Source organism: Diabrotica undecimpunctata, chromosome 8, assembly GCF_040954645.1.
Source record: "Diabrotica undecimpunctata isolate CICGRU chromosome 8, icDiaUnde3, whole genome shotgun sequence".
NCBI lineage: Eukaryota > Metazoa > Arthropoda > Insecta > Coleoptera > Chrysomelidae > Diabrotica > Diabrotica undecimpunctata.
The window spans coordinates 117,152,297-117,168,307 of record NC_092810.1 but is presented as its reverse complement, the minus strand read 5'-3'; the positions used below and the strand labels follow the sequence as shown (position 1 = coordinate 117,168,307).

The 16,011-nt window shown below is 34.4% G+C and overlaps 1 protein-coding gene across 1 annotated transcript in view; it reads right to left on the bottom strand.

The window, feature by feature from the left end:
* Positions 1-3,215: 3,215 nt before the first annotated feature.
* Exo84 (exocyst complex component Exo84) overlaps positions 3,216-16,011 on the bottom strand; it is a 31,420-nt gene continuing 18,624 nt past the window's right edge. Inside the window, exons 9-13 of the mRNA XM_072540819.1 lie at positions 11,434-11,614; positions 10,867-10,997; positions 7,041-7,263; positions 5,403-5,590; positions 3,216-3,533 (exon numbers count right to left, since the gene is read on the bottom strand). Coding sequence (XP_072396920.1) covers positions 3,336-3,533; positions 5,403-5,590; positions 7,041-7,263; positions 10,867-10,997; positions 11,434-11,614 — 921 coding nt within the window. The 3' untranslated portion in view covers positions 3,216-3,335. The remainder of the gene's footprint in view (positions 3,534-5,402; positions 5,591-7,040; positions 7,264-10,866; positions 10,998-11,433; positions 11,615-16,011) is intronic.

Sequence of the window (16,011 nt, the reverse complement as noted above, 5' to 3'; positions counted from 1 at the left end):
CAAAGAAAAATTCTATGAAGAACTAGAAGCTGGCTGCATATCATACATGCCCAAAGAGTGACATAAAAATTATTTATGGTGATCTCAACGCAAAAATAGGAAAAGAGCAACAATACCTCAGCCTTCATGAGGTATCCAATGACAATGGCATCAGACTAATAAATCTAGCAACTTCATATAAGACACGGCCAAAGAGACCCTGGGTCTACAAAAAAAGCTCAAATCAACTGAAGTACGGTGGTTCGATGAAGAGTGTCGTAACATAACAGAGAGGAAAAATAATGCATATCAACGACTACAACAACGACATAGAACACGAAAGGCAGAAGAGGAATATAGAATGCTAAGGAGGGAAGAGAAGAAAATACATCGCAGAAAGAAAAGAGAACACATAGAAAAAGAACTCCAAGAAATGGAAGAACTAAATAAACCATCAGAAAACAGAAAATTCTACCAAAAACTTGACAAAAGTGGAAAAGAATTAAAACCAAGAACAATGATGTGCAGAGACAAAGAAGGAGATATAGTAACTCAACAGAGTGAAATACTACAAAGATGGACAAAATTCTTCAAAGAAAAGAAAAACGAAGATCCACTATATGATGGAATTATACTGGATCAAACGAATACCAGAGAAACAACCCCCCTTCGGTAGCTGAAATGTAAGAAGCAGTTACCAGACTGAAAAACAACAAATCACCTGGATTAGACAACATTAGCGCAGAATTAATAAAGGAAGGCGGAGATTACCTATTGAATGCGATACAGGAACTAATAGTGAACATATAGAATAATAAACAACTGCCACAAGACTGGAATACCGGAGTAATTATCCCACTACATAAAAAGGGAGATCAGCTTCAATGTAAAAACTACCGGGCAATAACGCTACTAACTGTGGCATATAAAATATTGTCAAATATTGTGTATGACCGATTGAGACCATATGCGGAACAAATAGTTGGGGGATATCAATGTGGTTTCTGCAGGCAGAAGTGCAATCTGAGGCAAATCTTGGAAAAGACTAGTGAATTTAATATAGACACACATCATCTTTTCATTGATTTTGAGAGTGCCTATGATAGCATCCATCAAGAATTTCTGATCCATGCACTGAAAGAGTTTAATATTCCAACTCAAATCATTGATATAGTAAAAGAACACTTAAAGTACAAAGCAAAATTCGAATTCAAAACGCACTAACAGATACAATCCATGTGAGAACGGGCCTACGACAGGGAGATGCCCTATCCTGTATTCTATTCAACATCACATTAGAGAAAATAATTAGAAAGTCAAAAGTCAACACCAGAGGAACAAAAAGTGTACATAAGATATATGAAAATGCAACTATGATAGTACAACTAGACGAAAATACAAATCCCATCCCCATTAAGAGAGGAGTGAGACAAGGAGACGTAATATCACCAAACCTTTTCAAACTAGCCCTAGAAGACGTCTTCAAAACTACAAATTGGTCAACCTATGGCATTAACGTTAATGTCAACAAGTTGATAAGATTTATATATTATATAAGTTGATTAAGACATAGTGATTATAGCGAGCAAATTCGAGGAACTGCAAATTATGATGGGGGAACTAGCAGCCAGCTCCCAATACGTCGGCCTAAAAATGAATATGAAAAAAACAAAAATAATGAAAAACACAGATGACCCCAGACGTATAACTATAAATGGCAGTGAGATAGAACAAATTCAGCAATATATCTACCTAAGCCAAATCCTGAGACTTGACAAAGAGAACCAAAGTGCGGAAATTACTAGAAGAGCAAGACTAGCATGGGCACGATTTGGAAAACTTAGTTGGATACTTAAGAACCGCAAAATACCCCAATAGTTGAGGAGCAAAGTTTTCAACCAATGCATCCTTTCTATCATGACATATGAATGTCAAACCTGGACCCTAACCAAGACAAACATGAATAAACTAGCCCCAACAGAAAGAACAATGGAAAGAGCAATGTTAGGTATACGACTGTCAGATAAAAAGAGGAACGACTGGGTAAGATCCAAAACAAAAGTCGAGGACATAGTAACAAAAATTGCCAAACTTAAATGGAGCTTTACGGGCCACACTGCTAGACAAAAAGACCAACGTTGGAATACTACAATACAACATTGGAGACCTTACGAAAGTAAACGACCAAGAGGAAGACCACAGATGAGATGGGTTGATATGACATTAAAAGAATAGCCGGAACAAATTGGAAATATGTTGCTCAGGATAGAGACCGATGGAAGGAGTTGGGAGAGGCCTATGTCCAAACATGGACGACAGAAGGCTAAGAAGGAGAAGAAGAAGTACAAATATTGGCATTTGCAGATGATGTATCATAGCTAGAAGCGAAAGAGAGGTGATAGAAGCATTTTATGAAAGAGCGGCACAAAACAGTGGCCTAAACATTAACGAAATAAAAACCAAATACATGAAGGCCAGCAAATCGACAGGCCAAAGAAACCTACAGAATCTGACTATAGGAGACTATAACGTCGAAAGTGTGAAAAATTTTACATATCTAGGTTCACTAGTTACCGCAGATAACAATGTCAGTGAAGAAGTTAAGAGAAGAATACATATCGCTAATAAAACATATAATGGACTAATTAAACATCTAAGATCTAACAACATCACAAGAAAAACCAAATGCAAAATATACAAGACTCTGATACAACCGGTCCTTGTATCTGGATCAGAGACATGGACACTGTCGAAAAGCGATGAGAACCTAGTAGGTCCTCATCGTTAGTAGGTCCGTTTGAACGAAAAATCCTTAGACACATATATGAGGGGGTGAAAGAAAACGACATATGGCGCAGAAGATATAATTTTGAACTATACACAGCATACAATGAACCCGAGGTCATAACATCCATAAAGATCGGACGTCTACGCTGGATGGGCCATGTTGAACGGATGTTGGAGACTGAAACACCAAAACATATAATAAGGCAAACACCAGTAGGGAGAAGGTCAAAGGAAAGATTCATGGAACAATTGGAACAAGATCTGAAAACACTTTACCAACTGGAAAAACAAAGCAAGGAACAGAACAGAATGGCAGAAAATCCTAGAACAAGCCAGGACCCAAAAAGGGTTGTCGAGTTACTGATGATGATGATAAGAAATACTAAGACATCTTATAAAGTAGAATATGTAGGGTTAAGTTAGACAGGAATGTAAGAAAACACTTTAAAAATGTATATATTCATATAATACAATATAGTCAGCTATAACTCTTAAATACATATTGGGATTTATAAATAAAGTACATATTTTAACAAATATTATCTAGTTTATCTTATCTATCATCATATTTACAAAAATTCAGATGAGTATTTTGTTTTAGTATTTCTAGTTGTTGGAGAAACACCCTTCTTTAAAGCCACATATTCGCCTTGTAGTTTTTGAAGTGTTGCACACTCGTAACCTACATTTTGATTGTATATTTTTTGCGATACTTCGATCACATTTACCAGTAAAAATTCAGCATTTTTAGTGAGGAAGTTTCTTTGCTAAAAAAATATAATACATTGGTTTAAATCGTTAAAACTCCTGTGAAATATGCACGCGTCTCTCCCTTATCGGAAACAAGGAATCTTACATAATTCTCTTGTGGAAATAATTGGTTGTATAAATTGCTTGTTAACTCACTTACTACAAAAACACACAGTTTACATAATCAAACTTAAGCAAAACATACATATATTTCCCTGATCTAGAAATAGATATAAATTAAAAGTTTGCATTCGCTAAGGACGACTATATTTAGATTTGTCGCATCAGTCGGGAGGTCTAAACTAACTCAATAGTTTGCATATATTAGAATGTAGGTGACAGGAAAATAAAAACCTTACGTTTTATCTTAAGAGAAAACGGTAAAAAGTTATTACGTTTTGGTTCTCCACGTGACCTTCTCATTGGTCATTTAGGTCACGTGGTCGATAAACCCGGCCCATTAGACAGATATGCAGGGACTACTTTGCTTCAGTTTTCTCTGTCGTACTGGAGGAACACGACTGTATTGCATCAGTCAGTCTATCTTGTATTATATGATTATGGTTATAACAGTTACTGTTTGGGAAAGTATATACTATTTCTTTTCATATTTTTACTATTAATATTTCTGTTACGGTACTGTAATGTGATCTAATATAATGCTATGTATCCTAACGACTTTGGTAAATATATTGCTTCCTGTAAAAACTGGTTGTCTCATGTATTATGTTATAAGTGCGGAGAATTTGACTTCCTTTGTATTCTGTGTCACAAATATGCACACAAGTGTACGGTTTCGTATTACGGTCTCAATGACAATACAATAGGGTGATTTATTGATGTACCCTCTTCTACCCAACGGCCAAAAGATTCTTTTCTGACCTGCAATCTAAAAACACTTCATCTCAAGACATCGAACGAAACAGACCTAGTGCGTGATAGGTTCTCGCCATCGAGCGTCGGCCGGCGCTCCGACGCGGTACCAACGAGATTTCCTTGGCTACGATTCCAATATTTCAAAGGGTAAGTCTATATTCTTTGTACAAACATCAATAATGAGTAAGACCAGTTAATTTCCTAATTTATTGACCGTTATATTTGCTATTTTTCGCTAATTGATTTACAAACAAATTATTTCATTTTTTCGTTATTATTATTTATCGAATATCATTTAACCAGCGACCTCATTAAGTTTTATACAAAACATTTGAAGTATATACTATTTCTTTTCTTATCACGTTTGTCCATTTCAGCTTTTTGCACTTTTGCTAACTCTTCATAGTAGGATTCTTTATTCCATTTAAGGGGGTCATATATTGAGGGGGGATAGTTTGTACCCTCTTAAATGGAATAAAGAATCCTACTATGAAGAGTTAGCAAAAGTGCAAAAAGCTGAAATGGACAAACGTGATAAGAAAAGAAATAGTATATACTTTCCCAAACAGTTACATTAAGCAACTATTGACAACACTCTTCTATTTTGCCATTTAACCCATACTGAATATAAAACGTGATACAGACTATAGTTGAATTGATGCTGCGTAGTTAGAATTAGAAAGACTTAAATCTTGTCCAATAATACGATTGAACAATGAAGACCAGTTTCTTCAGATGTAGTAGAGGAGTAGAAAATTCAAAAGAGAACAGTTGAGGGAATAGAAGGGGCTCCTCGAGAGAAGTTAGGGGATGTCACGGTCAAAATTCGATCAGTGGCGGGTTTTCGGCCAAGTTTGTATTTTGACGATTTTTCTTCTCCGCGTAGAAGACCAAACTAATCTGTATTTGATTTTAAAAATATAATTGTTTAGAAAAGCTACACGGTCGTTTAGACATACAACTTTGGCTAATTCCACATAATTAATAACCAAAAAACAAAAACTACTTACATCCTGATTTAACTCATTGCGAAGAGCATTTTCATTGTGCTTCAATTGAGCGTCGAAAACATTATACAAAGTTTCATCTATGGTGTATACCAATTCAGTCGTTTTTAACTTCATACAGTCATTTAACAATTGGAAAAACATTTTCGTAAACGATAAAGTACTCGCTGTGAGTTGTATCCAAGTGTCACCTGCAAAATAGCATATTTGAAAAGTAACTTTTTATAAATAATCCAAGATTATTGTTAATACAAATAAAATTTACGTACCATTGTTCATTACGTACTAGTTCAGAAATAATATATACAACGAAATGATAATATAAAAACAAAATTTAAAAGCAAATACTCAAAGAAAGAAGATTAAAAAATTAAAGTTCCTCTTCTTTAGCCTTCCAGTGTCAAAAATTGAACATAGCTCCCTCAGCCACGTTTTACTTGCTGTCTTCTTTAGATCAGAGGACAATCTCGTTATGGATCTTCCTCTTCTCCTTTTTCCATCCCAAGGTTTCCATTTTATGATTTTTCCACTCCATCTTTCTTCTTTTATTCTTTCGTCGATTTGGGTCTCGTTGGTTTTTGAATTTCTATTTTTATTCTTACCAACTTGTGCTCACAAACTAACAAAATTAAAGAGTCACAATCTGGAAACGATTGGTAATAGATGGGACTAAATGTCGAAGAAGACTTGGGATGGTGCGGACTCTACTTTAGGGCTGTAATACCAGTGACGATGTTGAGCAAAATTAATCTCTCTCTAACGACGCTACAATCCAAATCGACCCTTCAAACTATGCCTCCAACATTGCCTGCCCCGCGCCGCTCCCCTACTTGTTCAAACATCTAGCAAATTTTGCGCGTACACTGACAATTCATCCTCCCACTTTTTCCGTGACCTGCTTGTAAGTCTTGCGCCCTGTATTTTACTATCTAGAGCTCTTTTTGTCAATCTTTCGGCCTCCATTCTCACTACACGACCAGCCCATCGAAGTCTCTGAAATTTAACCATTGCTCTATTAATGGGTTATCACTAGTTCGAAAATTAACGCACTGTATACTATAATATCATATATTTCAGTAAGTTTTAGGAATAACAGTTTTACCTAATCTAAAGTTCTGGGACTATTTTCTTGTGGCAGTTTAATACTAATTACTGTTTTTATTGGGAATTAACCACATTATCATTATCATAATCAGCCTTATTTGACCATTGTTGAACATAGGCCTCCTCTAGATTATCCCGTCTATTTCTGCTCTACAATTTTTTGTCCACCTGTCGTCTTTCATTCTTCCAACATGTCCCGCCTATCTTCATTTTTTGCCTTGTAATTCGTTCGATGTTTGGCACTCCGGTTCATCTATAAACTTCCTCGTTTCTTAGTTTATTTCTCAAGCTTATTCCAAGCATTGATCTCTCCATTTTAAGCTATTTCCTTCTCATTTTTTCCGCTGTTTTTGTGAGAGTTAAGATTTCTGCCCCGTATGTGAGGACTGGTAGAAAACACTGGTTAAAAGCTTTCCTTTTTAAATGGATTGGGAGATTTGCTTTAAAGACATACGTTATACGAATTAAAAACAAACTTATTTTAAATTGAAATTGTGGTTAACTCCGAATAAAAATAGTAAATAACAGTTTACCTACCTGAAACATAACTCTCCAAATTTAATCCCATTTGCGAATGTTCGTGTAGAAATCTTCCCAAAGCGGATTTGGAATGCAGGTTAATTGGGATCCATTTATCTTCTAGGGCTCTAAGTTTTATCGAATCTATAAGTTTATCTTTTCCGTCTTTTAAAGCTTTGACTAAGGAAGATCGTAAAGCACCGTCCAGTTGGTAACATAAATCCAGGCCATAGCTGTATAACTAGAAGTAAATAATTAAAACACTAACAAAATAAATGATCTAGAGTAATACTAAAAAGCAACAATAACAACTGAACCTTCTCTTGATTGACTTCAAACAAAGTCTCAATGCAAAAACATTCAAATACCGGAGATTCTTAATAACTAATAAAATAACGTTGTAGAAAACTAAAATTACAGTATTTGAAGAAAGACTATAAGAAATATTTCAAATACAGAAGAGATTAAAATGAAAGGATCTACTACCAACATTTTTTTTTAAGTTCTTAGGAAAAAAACGACCTAGAAAACGAAAGTCTTTACTTACACTGGTAAAGCATTCCTGAAAATGAAAACGAGAATTATAAAGAAGTTCAGAGGAGATGTCGGTATTTTTCAGGGCGGCAAAACCAAGATAATACTGAATTTCGGTCCAAACTAAAGTTTTGTTATCAGCATTCCTCTTTTTTACAAGACTTACGTTATTTATAAGTTTATATATAATTTTATTGCATCGTTTTAAGCTTCTTAAATTAGTATTTGGTGGGATAACCTTTGTTTTTTAGGACAGACTCGAGGCATGGAATTCACGACACGAGCCAAATCTTCTGGTGTAATAACTCTAAACCAGTTTTGAATAATGGCTTCTATCAGTTCTCTCTTGATACTTGGGTTTCGGCGTGATACTAGCACTTTCAGCCTTGACCATAAATTTTTTATTGGATTTAGATGGGACTATTTCCAGGCCAAGGCAGGACAGTAACGTCATGGTTTCTCAACCATTCCATGGAAGTCTCAGCCGTATAACAAGGCGCTCCATCCTGCTGGAAGATGCATTGTTGAGCATCTCCTTCAAACAAATCTCTGATAGTCGGCAGCAGTTTGGCTTGCAGTACCTCTTCCTTTTTTGCATTAATATTGCCCTCTATTACTGCTAAACGTACAACTCCACTAGTGGTCATACAAGCCCATACCATGACACACACAAGATGCTTCATAGTGACCGCAGTACACTGGGGCAAAAGGTCTTTCCCCGGTCGGCGGCGAACAAACTTCACTCCGTCACTCGCAAAGATCGAAATTCTGGTTTTATCACTCCAAATTACCTTACTCCACTGTTCTTCTGTCCACCCTCTGTGTGCCAAAGCCCAATCAATGTGTTTTGCCTCTGTTTTTTGTTCAGGAACGGCTTCTTTCTAGAAGTTCGTGCTCGCAATCCATTTTCACACAACTTTCTTCTGATAGTGCGGTCCGAGATTTGTAAGCCAGTTGATTTGTTAATAGCATTAATTTCTTTTGCGGATCTGCGACGATCTAAAGAAAGTCGGCATATTCTACGCTCATCCTATTAAAAAAAACTTTCGGTTTTCTGCCTGGTCTTTTTGCAGATTTTGTCGTTCCAGTGTTATGATATCGTTTACAAACTTTCATTACACCTGATTTTGTGGCGCCACCTCTCAATTTGTTTGCTATTTCTTGATATGTGTAACCTTCTTCTCGAAGGATAACTGCTTTGGCTCTCTTTCCTGGCGACTAGTCAACACGTTTTGTCATTTTTGCCATTTTCGTTAAATCGTCACTGATGTATTCCTCTCCGACAACTAAACAATATCACCTTAGTAACAAGTACCTGAAGGCACTAATAAACACTAGAAGTCGCACGAAACTGTACTAAACGCTTCCAATTGGGTCGTTGACTGACTAGCAAAACCCTGACACAATACAGTATTGCCAATGTTGCTATTCACAAATTACCAATTTTCGGCATTTCGCTTGAATCTGTTTCCATATTTTATTAAATAATTATGTTAATTTATGTAGAGTGAGAAATACATAAAATATTAAGCAGAAATATAAAACAATAAAATAAAAATGTAATTGTACTGATAAACTACACTGCGCGTCACGAAAAGAGGCCACCTAAAAGTTTTGCCATTTTTTAATTTTTACGAATCATACCACAAAGTGATTGTCATTAGCTGTTAGTGTAATGTTTAAGAATATGCTTTAAAGCAGTATGTAATCATTTTTTAAATAACAAATGTCAAAAATAACTTCTTCCAAAATAATGATTTTATTGAAAAATAAAAAAAAATTAACATTGTACATTTTTTCTGTTTTCTTTATAAAATTACAATTAAGTCGTGATTATTAATACTGCGTATTGCCACCTCTATTGTGAATTACACTCCTCATTCGATTTGACATTGAATTGATCAAATTCTGGATGTCATTCTGAGGAAAAGCTTCCCATTCTTCCATAAGCGCCAGCCGAAGCTGCTCAAAATTTATTGGAGCAGGTATTCTGTTTCTAACAATTCGTTTGAGTTGGTCCCAAACATGTTCAATCGGGTTCAAATCTGGACTTTGAGCCGGCCAGTTCATTTTTGGCACACCGACAGTTTCCAGATATTGCGTTACCATCCTGGCTACGTGTGGCCGCGCGTTGTCTTGCATAAAAATAAAGTTTTCGCCGACAAACCCAGCAAAAGGCATTACATGCTCGTCTAGAATTTCGGTAATGTATCAGTGTGCATTCAACGCTCCTCTATCAATAAATACGAGATCAGTACGGCCCTCGAATGAAATGCCTGCCCAAAACATTACCGAACCTCCTCCAAAAGCAACACGTACTCGTCGAACACAAGCAGCATATCGTTCCCCACGTCTTCTGTATGTTTTGATGCGACCATCTGAGCCATAAAGAACCATCCTGGACTCATCACTAAACAAAACATTTTTCCAATCTTCTATCGTCCAATGCTCGTGGTCTCTAGCAAACTGCACTCGGCGTTGTCGATGTGCTGTTGTTTACAAAGGTCCTGTTGCTGGACAGCGAGCCCTTAGACCAAATTCCCTCAACCTTCTTCTCACGGTAGAAGTGCTTAAAGTCCACCCGTGACCATTTTGAAAACGGTTTTGGATTGATCTAGCCGTAAAGAACCGATTTTGCAAAGAAGTGCATTGTAAAGAAGCCGTCGTGATTCTTCTCGGGCCTGATCCTGGTCGTCGTTCGTGAGATCCAGTCTCTACGAATCGCTGGTAAATTTTTTGGACCATACAACGACTGACTCCAAGCTGTCTGTCCATTTCTCTTTGACTCATTCCATTACCAATCAAAGTAACAATTTGAACAGATCCAGCAAATTTCCCAGCCATAGTTTTTAATTTAAAAATTGCACAAGTTTGCTCTTCGAATAACTGTACACTAGTGAAAGGTTTTTGAAAAACAGAATAGCCAGATTCCAAGAAAAATAAGGTACAAACAACACGTGCATTATCCGAAGTCGTAAAACTGATATCAATTCTGCAAACTTATTACCCTTAATTGACCTATCGGCACCGTTTGTCAGTGCCTAAAAAACGCTAAAAGTGTTTCTGCATTGTGGGAATTTAGTTACAATAGAATAAATTGTATAAAATTTAAGTTATTGAAAAATTCTTACAAAATTCTAGATGGCCTCTTTTTCGTGACGTGCAGTATATATAAATCACGATCATGAGACGAGCTGAAAAAACGATAATTTTTGTAAAGTTTCCATAATTTTAGCCACTAGTGTGTATAATAATTTGTCCTCCTAGGCGTTTACTACAAAATTTATTTTAATAATAAATACACACTTACCCTTTCACCTTGCGTTCGGACTAATACTATGCATTCTGTAACAGTTGATAGCGAGGTCTGGGGCATAAATACTTGTTTTATAAAATGTCCAGTAAAAAGAAGTAGTTCGTTGCTGGCCCACACAACATAAGCTGAAAAGAGAGAAAAATGTTGGTTACTATAAAGAACGATTAATATCGATCTTAGCACAAAAAATGCCATCATCAATAAGCCATAAAGCCGACTCAGCAATTTTTCGTATTGGCTGATTCTCATTCGATGTTGATCATGCTTTAATCACCTTAACCTATAACATCAATTGGTGCCACCAATATTCATTCTTAATTTTATCATTTTTTGTCTTCCCCTCATCCATCTTAACATTCTCATTTCCGCCGGGTACATTATCCTCTCTTTTTCTGACTAAGTGTCGTACATTATAGCTGGTCTTATGACAGTTTTATAAAAAAAAATTTCAGTTTCATTGGAATCTTTCTGTCACTTTAGATACAGCTGCGTTTTAAGAAATACTCACCTAGCTCGTTATTGCCGATAAATATAATTTTGGCATAATAGATAGATACATACCTGAAGCACAAGTTGGTGAATCGGGAAAGGCCCTTAGAAACTCATCAGACATATGACACATATTAGTGAATACTACACTCGCCAAATTTCGTATGTATGTTGTGGTGGATCCTTCTCTTTTTACACGCTTACACTGCGTCCTCAACATACTGCTACACAATTTCAGGAATAAGTTACATGACTAAAAAGTAAACGTTTTTAAAGATGAGATATAAATATTTTCTTATTAAAAATTATGTTGTAAAATCATCACAGAAAATGTAATATTATAATACCTAATTCTAGGTTATACATATACCAAATCAGAAACAAACCAATTGGTTGTGAATTCATAATTATTAACTAAATTAGAATGATAATATATGTAAAGTAAATAGTATACCTGATAAAATCTGAAATTTCTGAAAAAGAAGACGCAAAAAGAATTATTTTATGAAGTAGAAGGGATATTATATATCACTTATATAATAAAACATATTATTGACGATGAATTGTCTTTATTAGTAGATTTATAGTTATCTAAAGTTAACAATAATGAGTATAAGTTGCCCAAATTTTTGGTATCTGCCTTTTTATTAATGGTTTCTTTCTCTTGAAAAATGAATGCCATCTCGAGAAACAACCCTCTCCGTGGATAGGATTTTTACATTCGGAAAATCAAAAGGTGGCCTGTTGTGTTAGCATGTGTGGCTATATAGGAACCTTCACAACCTAAACATTTAAGTTTGTATTCGCTCCGTGCGTGACTTAGGGGTAGGGGTACTTTGAAACGATGCTAGCGTGCGTAGCGGCGAAATATGACAACATTGGCCCTAGCTTTTTACGCATAAATTTTATCAAAAATGTGTGCAAATACATATTGCGTATTTAATTGTGCTAATAATAACAAAAATAGTAAGTGTAGTTTTTATAGAAAAGAGAAAAGAAAAAGATGGATCCGTGCTATTAATATAAAGAAGTAAATATCACATGACTTCATTTTTATGCAATTGAAATAGGAAAAATTTAAATAATTTACCTTAAATGATATTTTATAAGGCTTCAAGCTAACTGCAGAGTGCCTGATGACTTTAGCTTTTATATTATAACTTTTACTATTACTGTTTTTAAATATATGCTCTTTCACGTGAAAAACTTGATTTGCCAGTACTAGATTTTCCCTTTCTTTTCCGTTTGTCGTTGAAAAGATATATTATGATGAATTTTGAGAAACCCAGTTTTTAATACTACATTTATTTTGTACATAAACTAAAAAAATATAATTAAAAAGTTAATTATTATTAATTGTCAATTTCGCATGTATTTAACGATGTCAAACATATGTCATATGTTTAACCTGAAAATTGGTAGGTCCAAAACTGTATGTAGATATGCAGAAAAAATGTCTATATTCACTGATAATTGATAATAGGGCATGAGATATATTCTCAGACTCACAACAGTGACCCAAAAATTAACAAAACAAATGTACTGGCTGATTATTCAGTAGAATAAAAGCCAAAAAGAAGAAGAAGAAGGTCCAAAACTGTCAGATGAAGGCGGTAGGTGTCGCGTCAGTCACGCACGGAGCGAATACAACATCACTTTTATCTGAGTTTGGTACGTTGTCTTTAAATGACTTGTACAAAGATCCCACAACTAGAGTGTTCAATTTTGCTCAATACTTACCAAATGTAAAAATTGCTTATAAAAGTTATCATTCTAACACTAACATTGAACGTTATGTCGTTTTAAGTTAATAATTATGAATTCACAACAAATTGTTTTATTTCTGATTTGGTATATATGTATAATCTAGAATTATTATAATATGACTACATTTTCTGTGATGATTTTACAACATAATTTTACTTAAATGTTTGTCTGTAAATTTAAATATGTGTTTTGTGTAAAAAGTTTTTTAAAACAAAAAATTTTTTCGCTATTATTTGTATGAGCCAGATAAGTTATATCAAAAAATATAGAAGAATCTTTCATTGTCATTTTTTAGCGTCGGCAAAGGTTATACACAAAACAATAAAAAGTTGATCATGATTTTAGCAGAGAACAACCCAACACAGAGAAGCGACAGTCCTTTGAAGTTACGTGGCCAAGCCGCCAATGACAGCTAACAACCAGAAAATTAATAGTCAGTGGGCATATCACACAATATAAATTCTTAAGAGCGTAGGCGCAAAATTCCGGGCCAATGTTTTTTAAATGCATTCATTTTTCCGAATCCTGAAAAAACTGATAAGTATTTTTGAAAAATTTAAACGCAGAGTGAAAGACTACATTATTACTGAGGGCCGAAATTACCTGAAAACTTCTATAATGTTTATTTTAATAAGTTACAGGGGTGAAAAAAAAAAAAAGAAAATTTAGTGTGATTTTTAATTTGAAATATCTCATTCAAAAAAACTTTTTGTTTATTCTAAGGGACTTTCGGCCCTCGGTAATAATGTAATCTTTCATTCTGTATTTAAATTTTTCAAAAATATTTGATAGTTTTCTCAGGATTCGAAAAAAAATGATTGCATTTAAAAAGAATTATAAGAGTATACTTACAATTATAAGAGTAATATTCAATTATAATACTATATTCGTATTGTTGTCTTCGAGCGCGCCGACATTTGGCCACCATCTGTTGATTTTTTGACCTGAGCCTTCGGAGACTTGCGTCTTTCAATAAAAGAAATAGCACTGACACCAAATTTAATGTTTTCATTTTGAACTAGGTATCCCTTGGCAGACCAAAGTTTATTTTTTTATAGCTCGGACAGACACGTCGGCGTCGGCTTACTGTTCGAAAGTCAAACCAATACTATTATGTAATTAGTAATAACTAATAATAATTACAAAGCAATAGTAATTACCTGTTATTATTCTTAGGAAATCTAAATAAACTTATTCCTTTTCCTGTCACAGATGAACATCCGCGAATCGCACAAATATATCCAGACATTTTAAATATAAATTAAACTTTTAACTATAAACTATAACTATAAACTTATATATTTAACTATAAACTATAACTATAACCTTTTAAGTATAAATAAATTATATAAATGGTCAAATGCACTTGTTGTGTCGAGTATTTACCATAGACGCCTACGGACTATCGAAAACAACCAGAATTAAAGAATAAGCACGTGTTTTTGACAGTAATACAACCAGAATCGGGCATGCGTATACAAAAATGGTACACGCTTTTGGACCGCTATGTCGCTTCTATGTGTCTCTGTTATTCTAGGATTTTAGTTCCTTATTTGTACCACTAGGGAGCGGTCATGTCAGAGCTATTACTGCTTCTAAAATAAGATAGAGTGAGGCAACAAATGCAACTTTAGATATTTTTATATGTAGATGGCGCGTGGTCGTAGAATAACATTAAATTTTTGCGTTTTATAAAATTTTTTTATGAAAATAAAATATTATTCTAACTTTAATAAACGAATCTTTTTAGAAAAAATATTATGACTCAAATTTTAAATTTAAATATGTACAAATCTACATATAATATAATTAAAACTCTCTTCTTATTAACTATACATAAAATTAATTAAAAGTCAATTACCAAGAAGGAAAGCTCAAAAAATTGTAAGGTGTTTCGATCAAAAAACAATTCCTGATCTTGTTAGTACGCTAAAATTGCTTTTTAACACATACACCAAAAAATTATTTTTTACAAATTGAAAATTTGAAAATACACTCAGTAAGCCTCACTAGAGCTCAACAAAGGAAGGGACTCTAACGAGCAGACTAGATCGTAAAACACCGTAGCAAAAGTATTCAGAATGGTGGTAGCACACAAACAACATCCTAATACTCAACTAGATCGGGCTCAAGCAAATTTGATCATTAACAAACTGGAGCAAGAACTTGATGGGGCTCCTATCGGAGGTCAAAATGAACTTCTGCAGTTTCATAAAACATCGTTTAGCGAAGGAACCCTGTGGGTGAACTGTGTTAACGAATATACAAAAAAATGGACGACTGAAGTGGTAAAGAATATACTTGAATATAATTGATCCAAATAATATGCCCAAGCGCCCCATGGTCCTCACTTGCGTCCCCTAGAAAGAGCTTGATGAAGAGGGGTCATAAAGGGAGGAGTTATAAAGGAGATAGTTCTCAGATCAGCATACCTCCCATATGATGATCCCGAACAACCATCAAGGGAGTTGGAACAGTTAGTGAGAGATTGCATGAAAAATGAACTGCAATTAATTATTGGCTATGATACGAACGCCTACCATCTGATCTGGGGCAGTATAAACACCAAACTATTAAAAAATGGCATGCCAAATTATACATTTATTTTAATTTTAATTAATGTAATCAGTTTATTTTCAATTAAGTATAAATCAGTTTAAGACTATATTGTAATAATTTCACCAATATTTATTCATTGTGAATATTATGTTTTACTAGTAGTTGTTATTTTAAAAAAAGATTGAATAGTACCCATACAGCGTAAAAACTTTCACATAGACTATTCGTTAAAGTTACTGTTAAATATTTCAAAAATAATTCAAAAATAATATGTTTTTGGACAGGAAAACAGTACAATAAAAAGTTACGTGACGGTTTTTCGTA